Source organism: Alosa sapidissima, chromosome 20 (assembly GCF_018492685.1).
Source record: "Alosa sapidissima isolate fAloSap1 chromosome 20, fAloSap1.pri, whole genome shotgun sequence".
NCBI classification, from domain to species: Eukaryota; Metazoa; Chordata; class Actinopteri; order Clupeiformes; family Clupeidae; genus Alosa; species Alosa sapidissima.
In genome coordinates this window covers 31617465-31632484 of record NC_055976.1, presented here as the reverse complement: position 1 = coordinate 31632484, position 15020 = coordinate 31617465, and the positions used below count along the sequence as shown (strand labels likewise).

The following is a 15020-nucleotide window of genomic DNA, read 5'->3' as shown; positions in this document are numbered from 1 at the left end:
CAGGCCCAGGCAGACTAGCCTTAAAAGTTTTTTCAGAGGCCAGACGCGATGGATGATGATAAATTGGTAACGTCTGAAGCCTCAGATGTCCGGCCAACTCCACCACCACCATATAAAAAGCAGAAGTGTCGGGCGTATCTGTCGGAATCAGTGACATTGGAAGTTTATTTGCGGGGGGTGCGGCCGCTCCAAGACATTGTCATTTTCCGTGTACACTGGACATGCAAAGTGTTCTTTACCCAATAGGCCTATGCGTTCTCTGTCTATGATCTGCAGGGTTAGGGCCTCCTCGACGAAGAGATTACTGGTCCGCGGATAATTTCTGGCACAATTAAACGGTATCATTGAACCGCGGCCGAAAGAAAAAGAAACCAAACATTTCCCAGAATAGGAAACATTTCTTAATTTATTGTTATCAAATAAAGAGGCATAGCCTTAGGGGGTAGTGGTGTGAGCGCTCATTCTTGTGTGTGCGCATCTGTGTAAATTAAACAGTCACCACTGGAGATAACGTGGGTAGCAGCAACAAACAACGTAGCCTTTTTAAAACAACGAACGAAGCGACTCTTGCTGTCCATGAAAAGATACTGGCTAGATCTTGTCAGGCATGTTTAAGTTAGGCTAATGAACATGTTGCATTCTAAAAAGCCTGATTATGTCATTCTTTAAGCTACATATTCTGTCTCCAGTTTTCCTCAATTTGACTAATTAAGAAGCGATAATAGGATATTTGACCGGCATATCATCAAAATGTCCGGAAAACGAAACCTCTGCCGGCGACTTTGACCGGCACCATTTTTTTCTAGCGGAAATTCTGCTGTACATCACACACTATGGGCCTTAAGTGAGTGTGAATGTGTGTGTCTGTGAGAGAGAGAGAAAGGGGGGAAAGAGTGTGTTGAGACATACCCTTTTTTGTAAGCCTCCTCCTCTATCTTGGCCTTCAGCTCAGAGCGGATCTGCTCCACACTAAGACTCTTGGCAGGAGCTGCGGAGTCACATTCACTCTGTTTCCCACTGCAGCCACAAAACAGACACTAGCATTAGCATCAGCATTAGCTCAGAGCTGCGGAGTCACATTCACTCTGTTTCCCACTGCAGCCACAAAACAGACACTAGCATTAGCATCAGCATTAGCTCAGAGCTGTGGAGTCACAAAACAGACACTAGCATTAGCATCAGCATTAGCTCAGAGCTGTGGAGTCACAAAACAGACACTAGCATTAGCATCAGCATTAGCTCAGAGCTGCAGGGTCAAAACAGACACTAGCATTAGCATCAGCATTAGCATCAGCATTAGCTCAGAGCTGCTGAGTCACATTCACTCTGTTTCACACTGCAGGCACAAAACAGACACTAGCATTAGCATCAGCATTAGCTCAGAGCTGCAGAGTCACATCCACTTTGTTTCCCACTATAGAAGCTAGAGTTAGCATTAGCTCTGAGCTGCACTTTGTCAAATTTACTTCATAGCCAGAAAACAGATGCTAGAGTTAGAGTTAGCGTTAGCTCAGAGATCTGTTTCCCTCTGCGTTAGCTCAGAGATCTGTAGCCCAGAGAGCTCCCCTGCACAAACCACAGCTGGAAGGGTAAGCAGGAAAGCTAACGAGTGTTTAGCTTTAGCATCAGCATGGTCTGCATTTGTTTCACACTCAGGCTGGCGGACGTGCAGTAGCTTTGCGCTAGTTTTGAGTGTGTTCTGTGTTAGCTGCGTGTTAGCTTCGTTGGCTAATGTGTGCAAACTTCTGTAGCTTTAGCTGCATGTAAGCTTTGTTGGCTAATGTGTGCAAACTTCTGTAGCTGTATGTGAAGAGGAGAGCAGCCCCTGCCCTCGGCTCCTAGCGTGAGGAGTAGCCGCCGTCCAGCTGCAGTTATTTTGATGGAAAGCTATTAAAGTTCAAAGAGAATCGTCATGCTAGGAGCCATGCGCTTCTCAGACGCACTAGAGTGCAAACACAATGGACAATGTGTGAGCAGGGAGCCCTTAAAAACGACCTTGAGCTTCACACTCAGTCAGTCGAGCTTTATGGGATTGTTACTGACCCCCTGTGTCATACAACACAAACACACCAACATACACACCCACACACACAAACACACCAACATACACACACACACACACATGCACATGAACACACACACACACACACACGCACATGAACACAAGTACTTAAGCAAATATCGGAGATGATTAAGCGAAAGTAAATATTGTGCTCAGCACCAGGAAAAGTCACACCTATGGGAAAGTTCCACCTCTCGCTCAGTAGCACACGTCAGTGGATCCTGATCTGAAGATTAAAAACCTGCTGCAGCTTCCAACACTGAGATACAGACAGACAGACCTACACACACACACACGCACACACACACACACACGCATATACATACACACACACACACACACACACGCATATACATACATACACACACACACACACACACGCACGCACGCACACACACACACACACGCATACACACACACACACACACACACACACACACACACACACGCATATACATACATACACACACAGCTCCACTATCTGCAGCCTTCCTGCTGATAGTGACATGAACTTCCTGTAAGTAAAGTAAACATGTCGTGCTGGAGATTGACCTTTACCATTACTATTCATTCATACACAAAACACTCCCATACACACACATCCTTCATTTACACACGTGTGGGTGTGTGCGTTTGTGTGAGCGTGTGTGTGGGAGTGTGTGTTAGTGTGTGTGTGTGTATGTGTGTGTGAGAGAGTGTGTGTGTGTGTGTGTGTGTGCATAAGTGTGTGTGTATGTGTGTGTTACCTCTCTGGTGCAGTGTGTAGTGTTGCATCACTGGGAGGAGCAGTCTTCACTGTGGCTTCACACTAGAGTTAGGAGAATCAACAGTCAGTCTGCACACTTACATACTTACACACTTACACATGCAGTATCCACACTTACACTCCATATCCACACTTACACACACTCCATATCCACACTTACACACTTAACACACACACACTCCATATCCACACTTACACACTTAACACACACACACTCCATATCCACACTTACACACACTCCATATCCACACTTACACACTTAACACACACACACTCCATATCCACACTTACACACTTAACACACACACACTCCATATCCACACTTACACACACTCCATATCCACACTTACACACTTAACACACACACACTCCATATCCACACTTACACACTTAACACACACACACTCCATATCCACACTTACACACTTAACACACACACACACTCCATATCCACACTTACACACACTCCATATCCACTCTTACACACTTAACACACACACACTCCATATCCACACTTACACACACTCCATATCCACACTTACACACTTAACACACACACACTCCATATCCACACTTACACACTTAACACACACATACTCCATATCCACACTTACACACTTAACACACACACACTCCATATCCACACTTACACACACTCCATATCCACACTTACACACACTCCATATCCTCACTTAACACACACATACTCCATATCCACACTTACACACTTCACACACACACACTCCATATCTACACTTAACACACACACACTCCATATCCACACTTAACACACACACACACACACACCAGGACACACAAACACACACACTAACCAAGACACACACACACACACACTCGCCAGGAACCCCCACCACCACCACCAAGACACACACACACACACCAGGACACACACACAAACACACACACACTCACCAGGACTGGGAGTGCAGGGCTAGGACCCTGTACCAAAGTGGGTCCACAGCTGGTGCCAGGCGTCTGTGTGAGTAGCTGAACAGGTGCCTGGACAGGTAATTGGCCTGGACTCTGCCCAGGTGCCTGGACAGGTAATTGGCCTGGACTCTGCCCAGGTGTCTGGCCCGGGATGTTAAGGAGGTTAAATTTAGGAACCACAGCAACACTGACTCTTCTGCGTGGCATTGCCTGTGGAGGATTTAAACACACTTTACACACTTCACATGCCACACAACTCAAACCACACAGCACTCACACACACACACACACACATCACACAACTCACACCACACAGCACTCACACACACACACACACACACACACACACACACACACACACACACACACACACACACCACAACTCACAAACACACACACACACACACACATCACACACACACACACACACAGCTAACACACCTCACACCACACAGCACTCACACACATACACATCACACACACACACACACACACACTACACAACTCACACATCACAGATAGCTCATACACACACACATACAGCTGACATCTCAGACATGTCATACACTTAGAGAAATACTGCAACAAAAAACGTGTTATATTGTACGATTAAAATTCTATTATTTTGCATTTTAGAATTGTTTTATTCCATATTAGCAATGTATTGCAAAGAAAGCTACTTGATGAACTTAACTTGTACATGTAAGAGTGTGGGAGTATACACAATGCCTCGCTTGTAGATGATAGCATAAACTTGAAGTGCTTCGTGATATTTTAATTCCACACTGGCTGAGTGTTGTGTAGTAGAATAACACGACTTACTCGCTTTACTTGCTTTATTCCAAACTAGCGTTAACAGCATACAGCCAACTTGAGCATTGCACCGTCTATCCTTACCACTCTACTAGGCTCGGTAGCATATCCTTATTAACCAATACATGACTCCACCTAGTGGCATGGATGAGTATCACATATGTCACACTAAGCCAACCTAGAGGGGTTTTTGTTTTCATTCAGAACTGTGTTGCTGTTTATTTCCACGACTCCGGAAATAGGATGCCTACTAGGAAGTGTCTGTGGCAGCTTGATGACAAGGTGCGCCAAAGGGTCAAAAGAGCAGCAGCCAAAGAGAAACCATGGTAACAGCACAACTGATAAATGACACAAAATAAATAAATTGGTGGCACGTGACATGTCATGAATAGCGTCTGATCCAGTGGACCGAGACAGGAAATACAACCATTTTTTTAACATTACCATTTTGCCCAGTTGATGGGGTCAGGGGTCACCACTGCTATAGCTGAAAGGGAGCTATATGCTAGCTGGAATAACCCACTAACGATATTTAGCTGAGCTATAAAGAAGCTCATTCGCTTATTTCCCAAAGAGTTGGTGTGTTACTTTAAGATGTACCTAATACACACTGATGTGATTCACTGTGTAATTCTGTACGTTGTTGTGTTGTGTTGTGCTGTGCTGTGTTGTGTTGTGCTGCGCTGCGCTGCGTTGTGGTTGTGTTGTGTTGTGCTGTGCTGCGTTGTGGTTGTGCTGTGCCGCGTGGTGTCGCGCTGCGTTGTGTTGCGTTGTGTTGTGAAAGCGACTGCGCTGCGTCGCGTTGTGTTGCGTTGTGTTGTGAAAGCGAATGCGTCGCGTTGCGTTGTATTGTGTTGCGTTGTGTATGCGACTGCGCTGCGTTGCGTTGTGTTGCGTTGTGTTGTGAAAGCGTCTGTGCTGCGTCACATTGCGTTGTGTATGCGACTGCATTGTGTTGTGTTGTGTTGTGTATGCGACTGCGCTGCGTCGCGTTGTGTTGTGTATGTGACTGCGCTGCGTCGTGTCGCGCTGTGTTGCGTTGTGTTGTGTATGCGACTGCGCTGCATCGCGTTGTGTTGTGTATGCGACTGCGTCGCGTTGCGTTGTGTTGCGTTGCGTTGTGAATGCGACTGCGTCGCGTTGCGTTGTGTTGTGTATGCGATTGCGTCACGTTGCGTTGCGTTCTGTTGTATATGCGACTGGGTTGCGTTGCGTTGTGTATGCGACTGCGTCGCGTTGTGTCGTGTCGTGTTGTTTATGCGACTGCGTGTATGATGCTGCTGTACCTTCCCCATGGTGAGGGACATGGACCGGGAGGGCCGAGGGATTCCATCATCTGAATCACACACACACACACACACACACACACACACACAGAGAGAGAGAGAGAGAGAGAGAGTTAATGATGAGATCTGACCTCACAGTCATCATGACTTTCCATAGACATCAGGCATTCCTAGGCATCCAATGTAGATTCGGTATTTTTGGCAACTCTAAAGTCGCGAAATATTTATGTTTGACCTTGCCGTTATAAATACCTCTCACTGCTTGAGTCCTTCCCCCTGTACATGGTGCGTGTGCTTTTGTTTTGGAGCCGGAGGACTAACAGGCCAAGACTATCTCCATAGGGCTATATACTGACCAGGTAATGTTTCACGATTCTCAAGAGATGTCTCCGGGTCGACGAGTTCCACATTGCAAGGTTGCTTCTCCATCTCCAGGCCGCTGCAAGCTATGTTCCATGGCTATGCTAGGTCAAGCATTCCCCTATTATAAGCTTGTTTACCATCAAATTGGCTTCAAAGCTGTTATTTTAAGATAAAACACTTGCATAGTGCTGCTTTTACTGAAAAGCATCAGCTGACCTTATGAATCCAGTTATGATATTGTCAGCTGACCTTATGAATCCAGTTATGATATTGCTATATCTATAGTTATGATATTGCTATATCTATAGTTATGATATTGCCAATTCGTCACATGTTGTTTCTGGGCCCAGCAGCTCTTTTGTCCAAACATGTTTACTAAAGCAGCCAGCTTGTTTGCTTGTTTACTAATGCAGCCAGCAACCTGTAAACCTTGTCACCATCACCACAGTTTCAGTGAGGATGGAAAAAAAAGGCTTGACTCTAAAAGAGTAATTAGTGTAGCTGTGCTTCCAGACAATATAATCAAAGGTAACGTCCAGGCCTGACGTGGAAAATATGATTTTATTAGGTTGAGGTAGCAAGTCAGTGGTAGAATGGCTATTGTTTGTAGGCTACTCTTAAAGGGGAACTTGGCAACTATTTTAACGTAATAAACCCGTTTAGAAATCATTTGGATGGTTAAATGACCTGTTCCGGTCAACCTTGTAACACTGAGACTACCGTCCCGGAAAGAGAAGTGAGAAACAAGAAACTCGTTTTAAATCGTGTTTCTTACCTTGTAACATCCACATTGTCTGCCAAACTTATGCTAACCGTTTTGCTAGCTTGTAAACAAATCCATGTGCTTTATCGTTACCTTTTTCCACAGTTTGAAATAGCATAATGCACAATTTCTCCAGCAGAGGCGGAAATCCTGCCAAGTTTCCCTTTAATAGCGGGATTTTTATTTTTATGGAAAAAAAAAAAAAAAAACGCTCTGGGGCCCAGTTGGACCCCCAAAAAAGAATCATCAGCACATTATTGCATCACAACTAAAAAATATATTTTTTAGTGTCATCATATTATTATGTCATCATTCAATATTGCTTTACAATGAGTAGGTGTGTGCATAGTCCTGAACTCATTTACTTTAATACACATACACACACACACATGAAACACACCAAATGTTTAGTCCATAGCTGTAATGTTTACTCACCTCCTGTATCAATGGAACCTCCATAGCAGCGGTTGGAGTTTTGATTGGCTAGTTTCTTGAACTCCATGAGTTCCGCGTGGTCCTTCTCGTAGGTTCTTTTCAGGTTCTCCACATATTGCATCATCACCTCTGTGGCCTTGTTCATGCGTTTCTCCTGCCACAAGTCATGGGTAACATCAGTACCGTCAGTGCTGTCTCAACTACCGTCAGTGCTGTCTCAACTGACATCAGTACCGTCAGTGCTGTCTCAATTACCGTCAGTGCTGTCTCAACTAACATCAGTGCCATCAGTGCTGTCTCAACTACAGTCAGTGCTGTCTCAACTAACATCAGTACCATCAGTGCTGTCTCAACTACAGTCAGTGCTGTCTCAACTAACATCAGTACCATCAGTGCTGTCTCAACTACAGTCAGTTCTGTCTCAACTAACATCAGTGCTGTCTCAACTACCGTCAGTGCTGTCTCAACTAACATCAGTACCATCAGTGCTGTCTCAACTACAGTCAGTGCTGTCTCAACTAACATCAGTGCTGTCTCAACTACCGTCAGTGCTGTCTCAACTAACATCAGTACCATCAGTGCTGTCTCAACTACAGTCAGTTCTGTCTCAACTAACATCAGTGCTGTCTCAACTACCGTCAGTGCTGTCTCAACTAACATCAGTACCATCAGTGCTGTCTCAACTACAGTCAGTGCTGTCTCAACTAACATCAGTACCATCAGTGCTGTCTCAACTACCGTCAGTGCTGTCTCAACTAATATCAGTACCATCAGTGCTGTCTCAACTACAGTCAGTGCTGTCTCAACTACCATCAGTGCTGTCTCAACTACCGTCAGAGCTGTCTCAACTACCGTCAGTACTGTCTCAACTAATGTCAGTGCTGTCATGGGTAACATCTGGTCTTACTCAAGCCAAACAAACAGTGCTGCTCCACTTCTAGCTCACAGACAGGACAGTCACAGTTGCAACAGACCATCAACACTGTTACACCCTGTCACACCCACAACACATAGTCTGTGCTGCTTGTCTGTGCCCAAATACAGACTCACACTCAGCACAGTCCGTCAATAATGTGACATATCAATCAGTCATTTGCAACATACAGTACTGCCTACCAAACATTACTTTATTTTATATATTTCTTAGGGCTGTCAAAATAACTGATTAATTTTAATTAATTCATTTGAGAAAAAAATAACTGATTAAAAAAATAGTGCAAATTAATTTATTCCGTATGACCTTTGACCCCGAGCCATTCTAGTCAGTAACCAAACTGTAAAATGAAGGAGAGAGAAGAAAATATGCTGCCTAGATCATTGATTGGAACATTTATTTTTAAAAAACGGCCTGATGGTGTTGATAAAAATAAAGTGTTGATTAAAATAAAGTCCTCTGCCATGTCTGCAGCAAGGAATTTGCATATCACCGGAGTTCGTCAACTCTAGTCCACATCAATGCAAAGTAGTGTTGACATTGACGGGAGTGTTAATTTATTTTCATTGTGTCCCCTACAGTAGGTTATATCTGTGGCCTGAAATGTATGTAAAAAAAACCTTCTTCCCGAAGCACTTTTGAATGTATTTCCTCAGCCTATTAGGTCATATCATAGATTATTGGGGGCCAAGCAGTGAAGCTGCGAGGACCTCATTGTGTTTCTACGTTTTCCTATTATTGGGTGCCAAGCAGCGAAGCTGCGAGGACCTCATTGTGTTTCTACGTTTTCCTATTATTATTGGGGGCCAAGCAGCGAAGCTGCGAAGGCACCCATTGTTTTTCTATCTTTTCTTATTATTATGCAACTTTCTTCCGCCATGGAAGTCAATGGCAGCCCATAGAACCGTCTGGTAAAAAGTTGTGAAATTTGGCACACTGATTAGGGACAGTCCCATGATTAATGTCACCAAGTTTCATGATGGCACCTCAAGCACTCTAGCGCCACCAACAGGCCAAATTTGGACGTGCGTTCACGCAAGTAACTTTTGACCCGTTTGTCCGATTGTCAAAAATGAGGTATCGTTGAAATCCTTGGACCAAGCCGAGTTCAACGCACCCTATGACGTCATTTTCCGCCATGATGGATTTTCCGCCATATTGGATTTTATCGAAAGTGAAACTAAAGTTTCACGCCTCACATAGTTTGTCCGATCGTCACCAAACTTGACACACATGATCTTCAGACCATGCCTCATTAATGCATTGTTTTTTGTCTTCGGAACTAAAACCGTTCGCGCGTAACAGCCAATCGAAGTTTGCGGCGAAGCCGCCAAACAGGAAGTGAGCTCATATCTCAGCAACCCATTCATCTGTCATAACCAAACTTAGTACATGTACTCAGGACCCAATCAGGGGGACGCTCAAGAAATCTGGTGACCTTTGACCTCTAGGGGGCGCTGTAATTAAGAAACATGCCTTTTGGCCTGTAGCTGCAGTTGTGTTTAGAATTAAAATGCACTAGTGGTGTTTTTTAATACTGTTGGAGGTCCTTAGGCCGACCCAAGCCAACTTGTGATGTCATCGTAATTGATTCGGCCGCCATATTGGATTTAATCAAAAACACGTACAAGTTTTCGCAGGTCACAAATTTCATCTGTTCTTCACCAAAATTGGTAGAGACCATCTTCAGACCATGCCTGATGAGTGCATTGCTTTCTGGAACAATTGACAGAAGCATTGACCTGTACCAGCCAATCGAAATTTGCGGCGAAGCCGCCAAACAGGAAGTGATTTCATATCTCAGCAACGCTTTCATGTATCAAAACCAAATTTAGTACATGTACCTCAGACCCCATCGGGAGGACGCTCAAGAAATTTGGTGACATTTGACCTCTAGGGGGCACCGTAATTGACAAAAATGCATTTTGGCCAGTAGTTGCTGATGCGCATTATTTTGCAATGGAAGTCAATGGCAGCCCATAGAACCGTCTGGTAAAAAGTTATAAAATTTTGCACACTAATTGGGGACAGTCCAATAATTCATTTCACCAAGTTTCATGCCGGCACCTCAAGCGCTCTAGCGCCACCAACAGGCCAAAGTTGGACTTGTGTTTACGGACGTAACTTTTGACCTGTTGACCCGAATGGCAAAATGAGGTATCATTGGAATCCTTGGGCCAAGCCGAGTTCAACACACCCTATGACGTCAATTGTTGACCTCTGTGTTTAAATCACAGCAAGTGTGATCATATCTCAGTCAATCTTTTATTTTTGATGTGAAACTGATGACAGCGAGTTCCATCCAGTTAATTCTAATGCGTGCGTGCAAGGGTGGGGCGGGGTGGGATGGGCAGGGGCGGTTGCGGCGGTGGGCTGGCTGGGGGAGGGGGCGGCGACACTCAGCCCTGGTTCAGCCCCACAAAATCAGTTATGTTTTGATGTGAAACTTGACCTTGTAACTCAGCCAATCTTGGGTTGCATGGCATGGAACTTGCTGTGACTGCTTAAGGCTATATGTCTGATGCAACAACATTGACTTACATGACAAATCTGGCCTGCTGATCTCTCTGCTTGGCCCCCTCATTGCTGCTTGCAGCTATATTTGGGGGCCAAGCAGCGAAGCTGCGAAGGCACCCATTGTGTTTCTATTTGTTCTTATTGGGGGCCAAGCAGCGAAGCTGCGAAGGCACCCATTGTGTTTCTATGATTTCTTATTATTAGGGGTCCGAGCAGCGTAGCTGCAGGACCCCTATTGTTTCTGTACCGTTCATTTTTGGCCAAAATTCTGTAAAAGTCATACTGCTGCCTAAACCGTAACTCCAAAACTCTTCAAATTTTCAGGTATGGTTACCAGTACCCCCCTCTGCCCATAACCCACAATTTGGGGTACTGCACCCAAAGGTGGCGCTGTTGGAAAAAAAAGTTAATTATGCTAATTTCTCCTTACCAGATTGACCTAGACTCAAAATTCTTTCATAATATTAATCTCTAAACTCAGATGCATCTTTTTGGCCCTGGTCTTATGGTCTAAAAATGTTTATTTTTGACACAATTTCATGGAAAAGCCAAACATTATAAAAAGTTTCACACTCTTCAAAAATAATCAAATCTTCACCAAAATTCTCACAGACAATGTTTAGACCAAGCCTCACAAAAGTTATGGATCAGAATTTTGATATTTTGTTCCATTTCAGAGATATAGGCTAATAAAGTTAGACCACTTAGGCCATTTTTCCTAGATCACCTATATTCCTATAAACCGTAAGTCCTAGAAACTAAACATTTTCAAGTATTGTTACCAGTACCCCCCACTACCCATAACCCAAAATTTGGGGTACTGCACCCAAAGGTGGCGCTCTTGTCAAAAATGCTTATTTCTCCTTACCAGATTGACCTAGACTCAAAATTCTTTCATGATATTAATCTCTACATTCAGATGCATCTTTTTCACCCTGGTCTTATGCTCTAAAAATTTTTACTTTTGCCACAATTTCAGAGAAAATCCAAACATCATAAAAAGTTTCACATACTTCAAAAATTATCAAATCTTCACCAAAATTCTCACAGACAATGTTTAGACAAAGCCTCACAAAAGTTATCAAAAGAATTTGGATATGTTTTTCCATTTCAGAGATATAGACCAATAAAGTTCGACCACTCAGCCCATTTCTCCTATATCACCTATATTCCTATATGAGTAATTTTTTTTCCTTGGTGAACAACCATACAACCATCATTATGTGGATACCATTAACAGTGCACATTTTCAGATCTGTACTCTTTTTTATAAAGCCCTTAATTCTATTGTCAAATGTATGCTAGGAATTTTCTTGATGTTGTGTGTTTGCCAACACACCTTTTCACCATGTGAATGTGACTGCCAAATATGTAGGATTGTCAGTGGCTCAGTGGGATAATGCCTAGTGCTGATGTTTGTTAGGTTGAGAGTTCGAATCCCTGGTAGTGCTTTAGGCTCTAGCTCGAATACTATTGGTTATTGAAGATTCACACCATTGAACAGCACCTGAATGACATCAGGCAATCAACATACACAGTCATTAGTTGCCAAGAATCAGAATGCCGAGACACTCTGACATTTAGGGGAACTTCTTTGTTCACTATTTTTCCTTCATCATTAAGTCTATCATATTTATATTTCATCGATTAGTGTTCTTCTCTACAAATGTCTAATTGCCCCAGAATTTCAAAAAGATTTCAGGTGTACTGTTTTAGGAAAGCCCTTCATTTTATTGTCAAATGTATGCTTGGAGTTTTTCTTGTGTTTACCAACACACATTTTCACATGTGAATGTGACTGCCCAATGTGTATGATTGTTAGTGGCTCAGTGGGATAATGCCTTGTACTGGTGTTTCTTAGGTTGAGTGTTCGAATCCCCATTAGAACTTCAGGATCAAGCTGCACATGATATTGGTTACTGAAGATTCACACCATTGAACAGCACCTGAATGACATCAGGCAATCAACATACACAGTCATTAGTTGCCGAGACACTCTGACATTTAGGGGAACTTCTTTGTTCATTATTTTTCCTTCATCATTAAGTCTATCATATTTATATTTCATCCATTAGTGTTCTTCTCTACAAATGTCTAATTGCCCCAGAATTTCAAAAAGATTTCAGGTGTACTCTTTTAGGAAAGCCCTTCATTTTATTGTCAAATGTATGCTTGGAGTTTTTCTTGTGTGTTTACCAACACACATTTTCACATGTGAATGTGACTGCCCAATGTGTATGATTGTTAGTGGCTCAGTGCGATAATGCCTTGTACTGGTGTTTCTTAGGTTGAGTGTTCGAATCCCCATTAGAACTTCAGGATCAAGCTGCACATGCTATTGGTTACTGAAGATTCACACCATTGAACAGCACCTGAATGACATCAGGCAATCAACATACACAGTCATTAGTTGCCAAGAATCAGAACGCCGAGACACTCTGACATTTAGGGGAACTTCTTTGTTCATTATTTTTCCTTCATCATTAAGTCTATCATATTTATATTTCATCCATTAGTGTTCTTCTCTACAAATGTCTAATTGCCCCAGAATTTCAAAAAGATTTCAGGTGTACTCTTTTAGGAAAGCCCTTCATTTTATTGTCAAATGTATGCTTGGAGTTTACCAACACACATTTTCACCATTTGAATGTGACTGCCCAATGTGTATGATTGTTAGTGGCTCAGTGGGATAATGCCTTGTACTGGTGTTTCTTAGGTTGAGTGTTTGAATCCCCATTAGAACTTCAGGATCAAGCTGCACATGCTATTGGTTATTGAAGATTCACACCATTGAACAGCACCTGAATGACATCAGCCAATCAACATTCACACTCATCAGTTGTCAAGAATCACAATGCCGAGACACTCTATGACATTCAGGGGAACTTCTTTGTTTACTATTTTTCCTTCATCATAAAGTCTATCATATTTATATTTCATCCATTAGTATTCTTCTCTACAAATGTCTTATTGCCCCAGAATTTCAAAAAGTTTTCAGGTGTACTCTTTTAGGAAAGCCCTTCATTTTATTGTCAAATGTATGCTTAGAGTTTTTCTTGTTGTGTGTTTACCAATACACATTTTCACCATGTGAATGTGACTGGCCAACATGTAGGATTGACAGTGGCTCAGTGAGATAATGCCTTGTACTGGTGATCCTTAGGTTGAGAGTTCAAATCCCACTTGAAGCATTAATGTTAGAATACTGTTGGGTTGTGGATGTTAGCATACTACAATAGAATTACATTATTACATTACAGCTACTTGTCAATATGGACTTGTAGTGTAACTGTATAATTATAGGCTGTTTTTCTTATTGACTCCGACACAGCTGTAGCCTATAATTATTTGTTATTCTTATAATATTTGTCATTTCTTATACATATTTAGTCGGCTCTTCCACTTGACAGAACAACTCTGTATCGGTTAAGGATGTCACGCATGAAACAATGCTGCAGAAACACGAAAATACGACTTTGAGTTTAGTAGGCTATAATTTTTCAGTTCCTGTTTATCTATTGCACGATGGGTAATAATTTAAAGGAATCGTGTTGCAGTCTTGTAAATAGTGACCCTGCAAGATCCCTAGTCATTGCAAAATCATAGTCTGTGACTTAAAACTCTACTACTTGTCTTTAGATGTGAGAGGGTCTGAGACTGTAGTCTTTCAAAAATCTTTTCCAAATCTTTGCAAATCTTTCCAAAGTCTGTCAGTGTAAGGAGGTGCTGTGGAGAAATTGCTGGATTGTTTGGCTCTGTCACCAAACCACACCCAGTTTACCTGCTGGGAAACCCTGTAGCTCCGGAGCAGGGGCTCAGACCAGGATAAATTGTTTGCTCGCCCTCAGTTCACTCTTTTGTTCATCTCAACCCAGCACTCCAGTGTGTCCTGCTTTGTGTGCGTCTTTGAGTTAACGTAAGTCATCACTTTAATGACCCTCACTATGACTTTTGTGATGTTTATCAGTTTGTAGAGTAGCTCTGCCATCATGTGTATAGTTAAGGTCTTTGTTTGTTGGTTTGGTGTGTTGGAGTCCCATGTGAGAGATGATTAGGTGATGTTGGTTGACTTGGGATGTCAAGTATTGTTTAGTTGTACCTTATATAGCCATATGATTTCAGTTTATTGT

General features: G+C 42.8%; 1 protein-coding gene across 1 annotated transcript in view; it reads right to left on the bottom strand.

Annotated features, from left to right (window-relative positions):
* Positions 1-15020, bottom strand: part of mrvi1 (murine retrovirus integration site 1 homolog) — a 189063-nt gene that overhangs the window by 1956 nt on the left and 172087 nt on the right. The window contains 5 exon segments of the mRNA XM_042073839.1: positions 910-1017; positions 2809-2870; positions 3762-3989; positions 5879-5928; positions 7440-7593. Of these exon segments, the coding sequence (XP_041929773.1) occupies positions 910-1017; positions 2809-2870; positions 3762-3989; positions 5879-5928; positions 7440-7593 (602 nt within the window).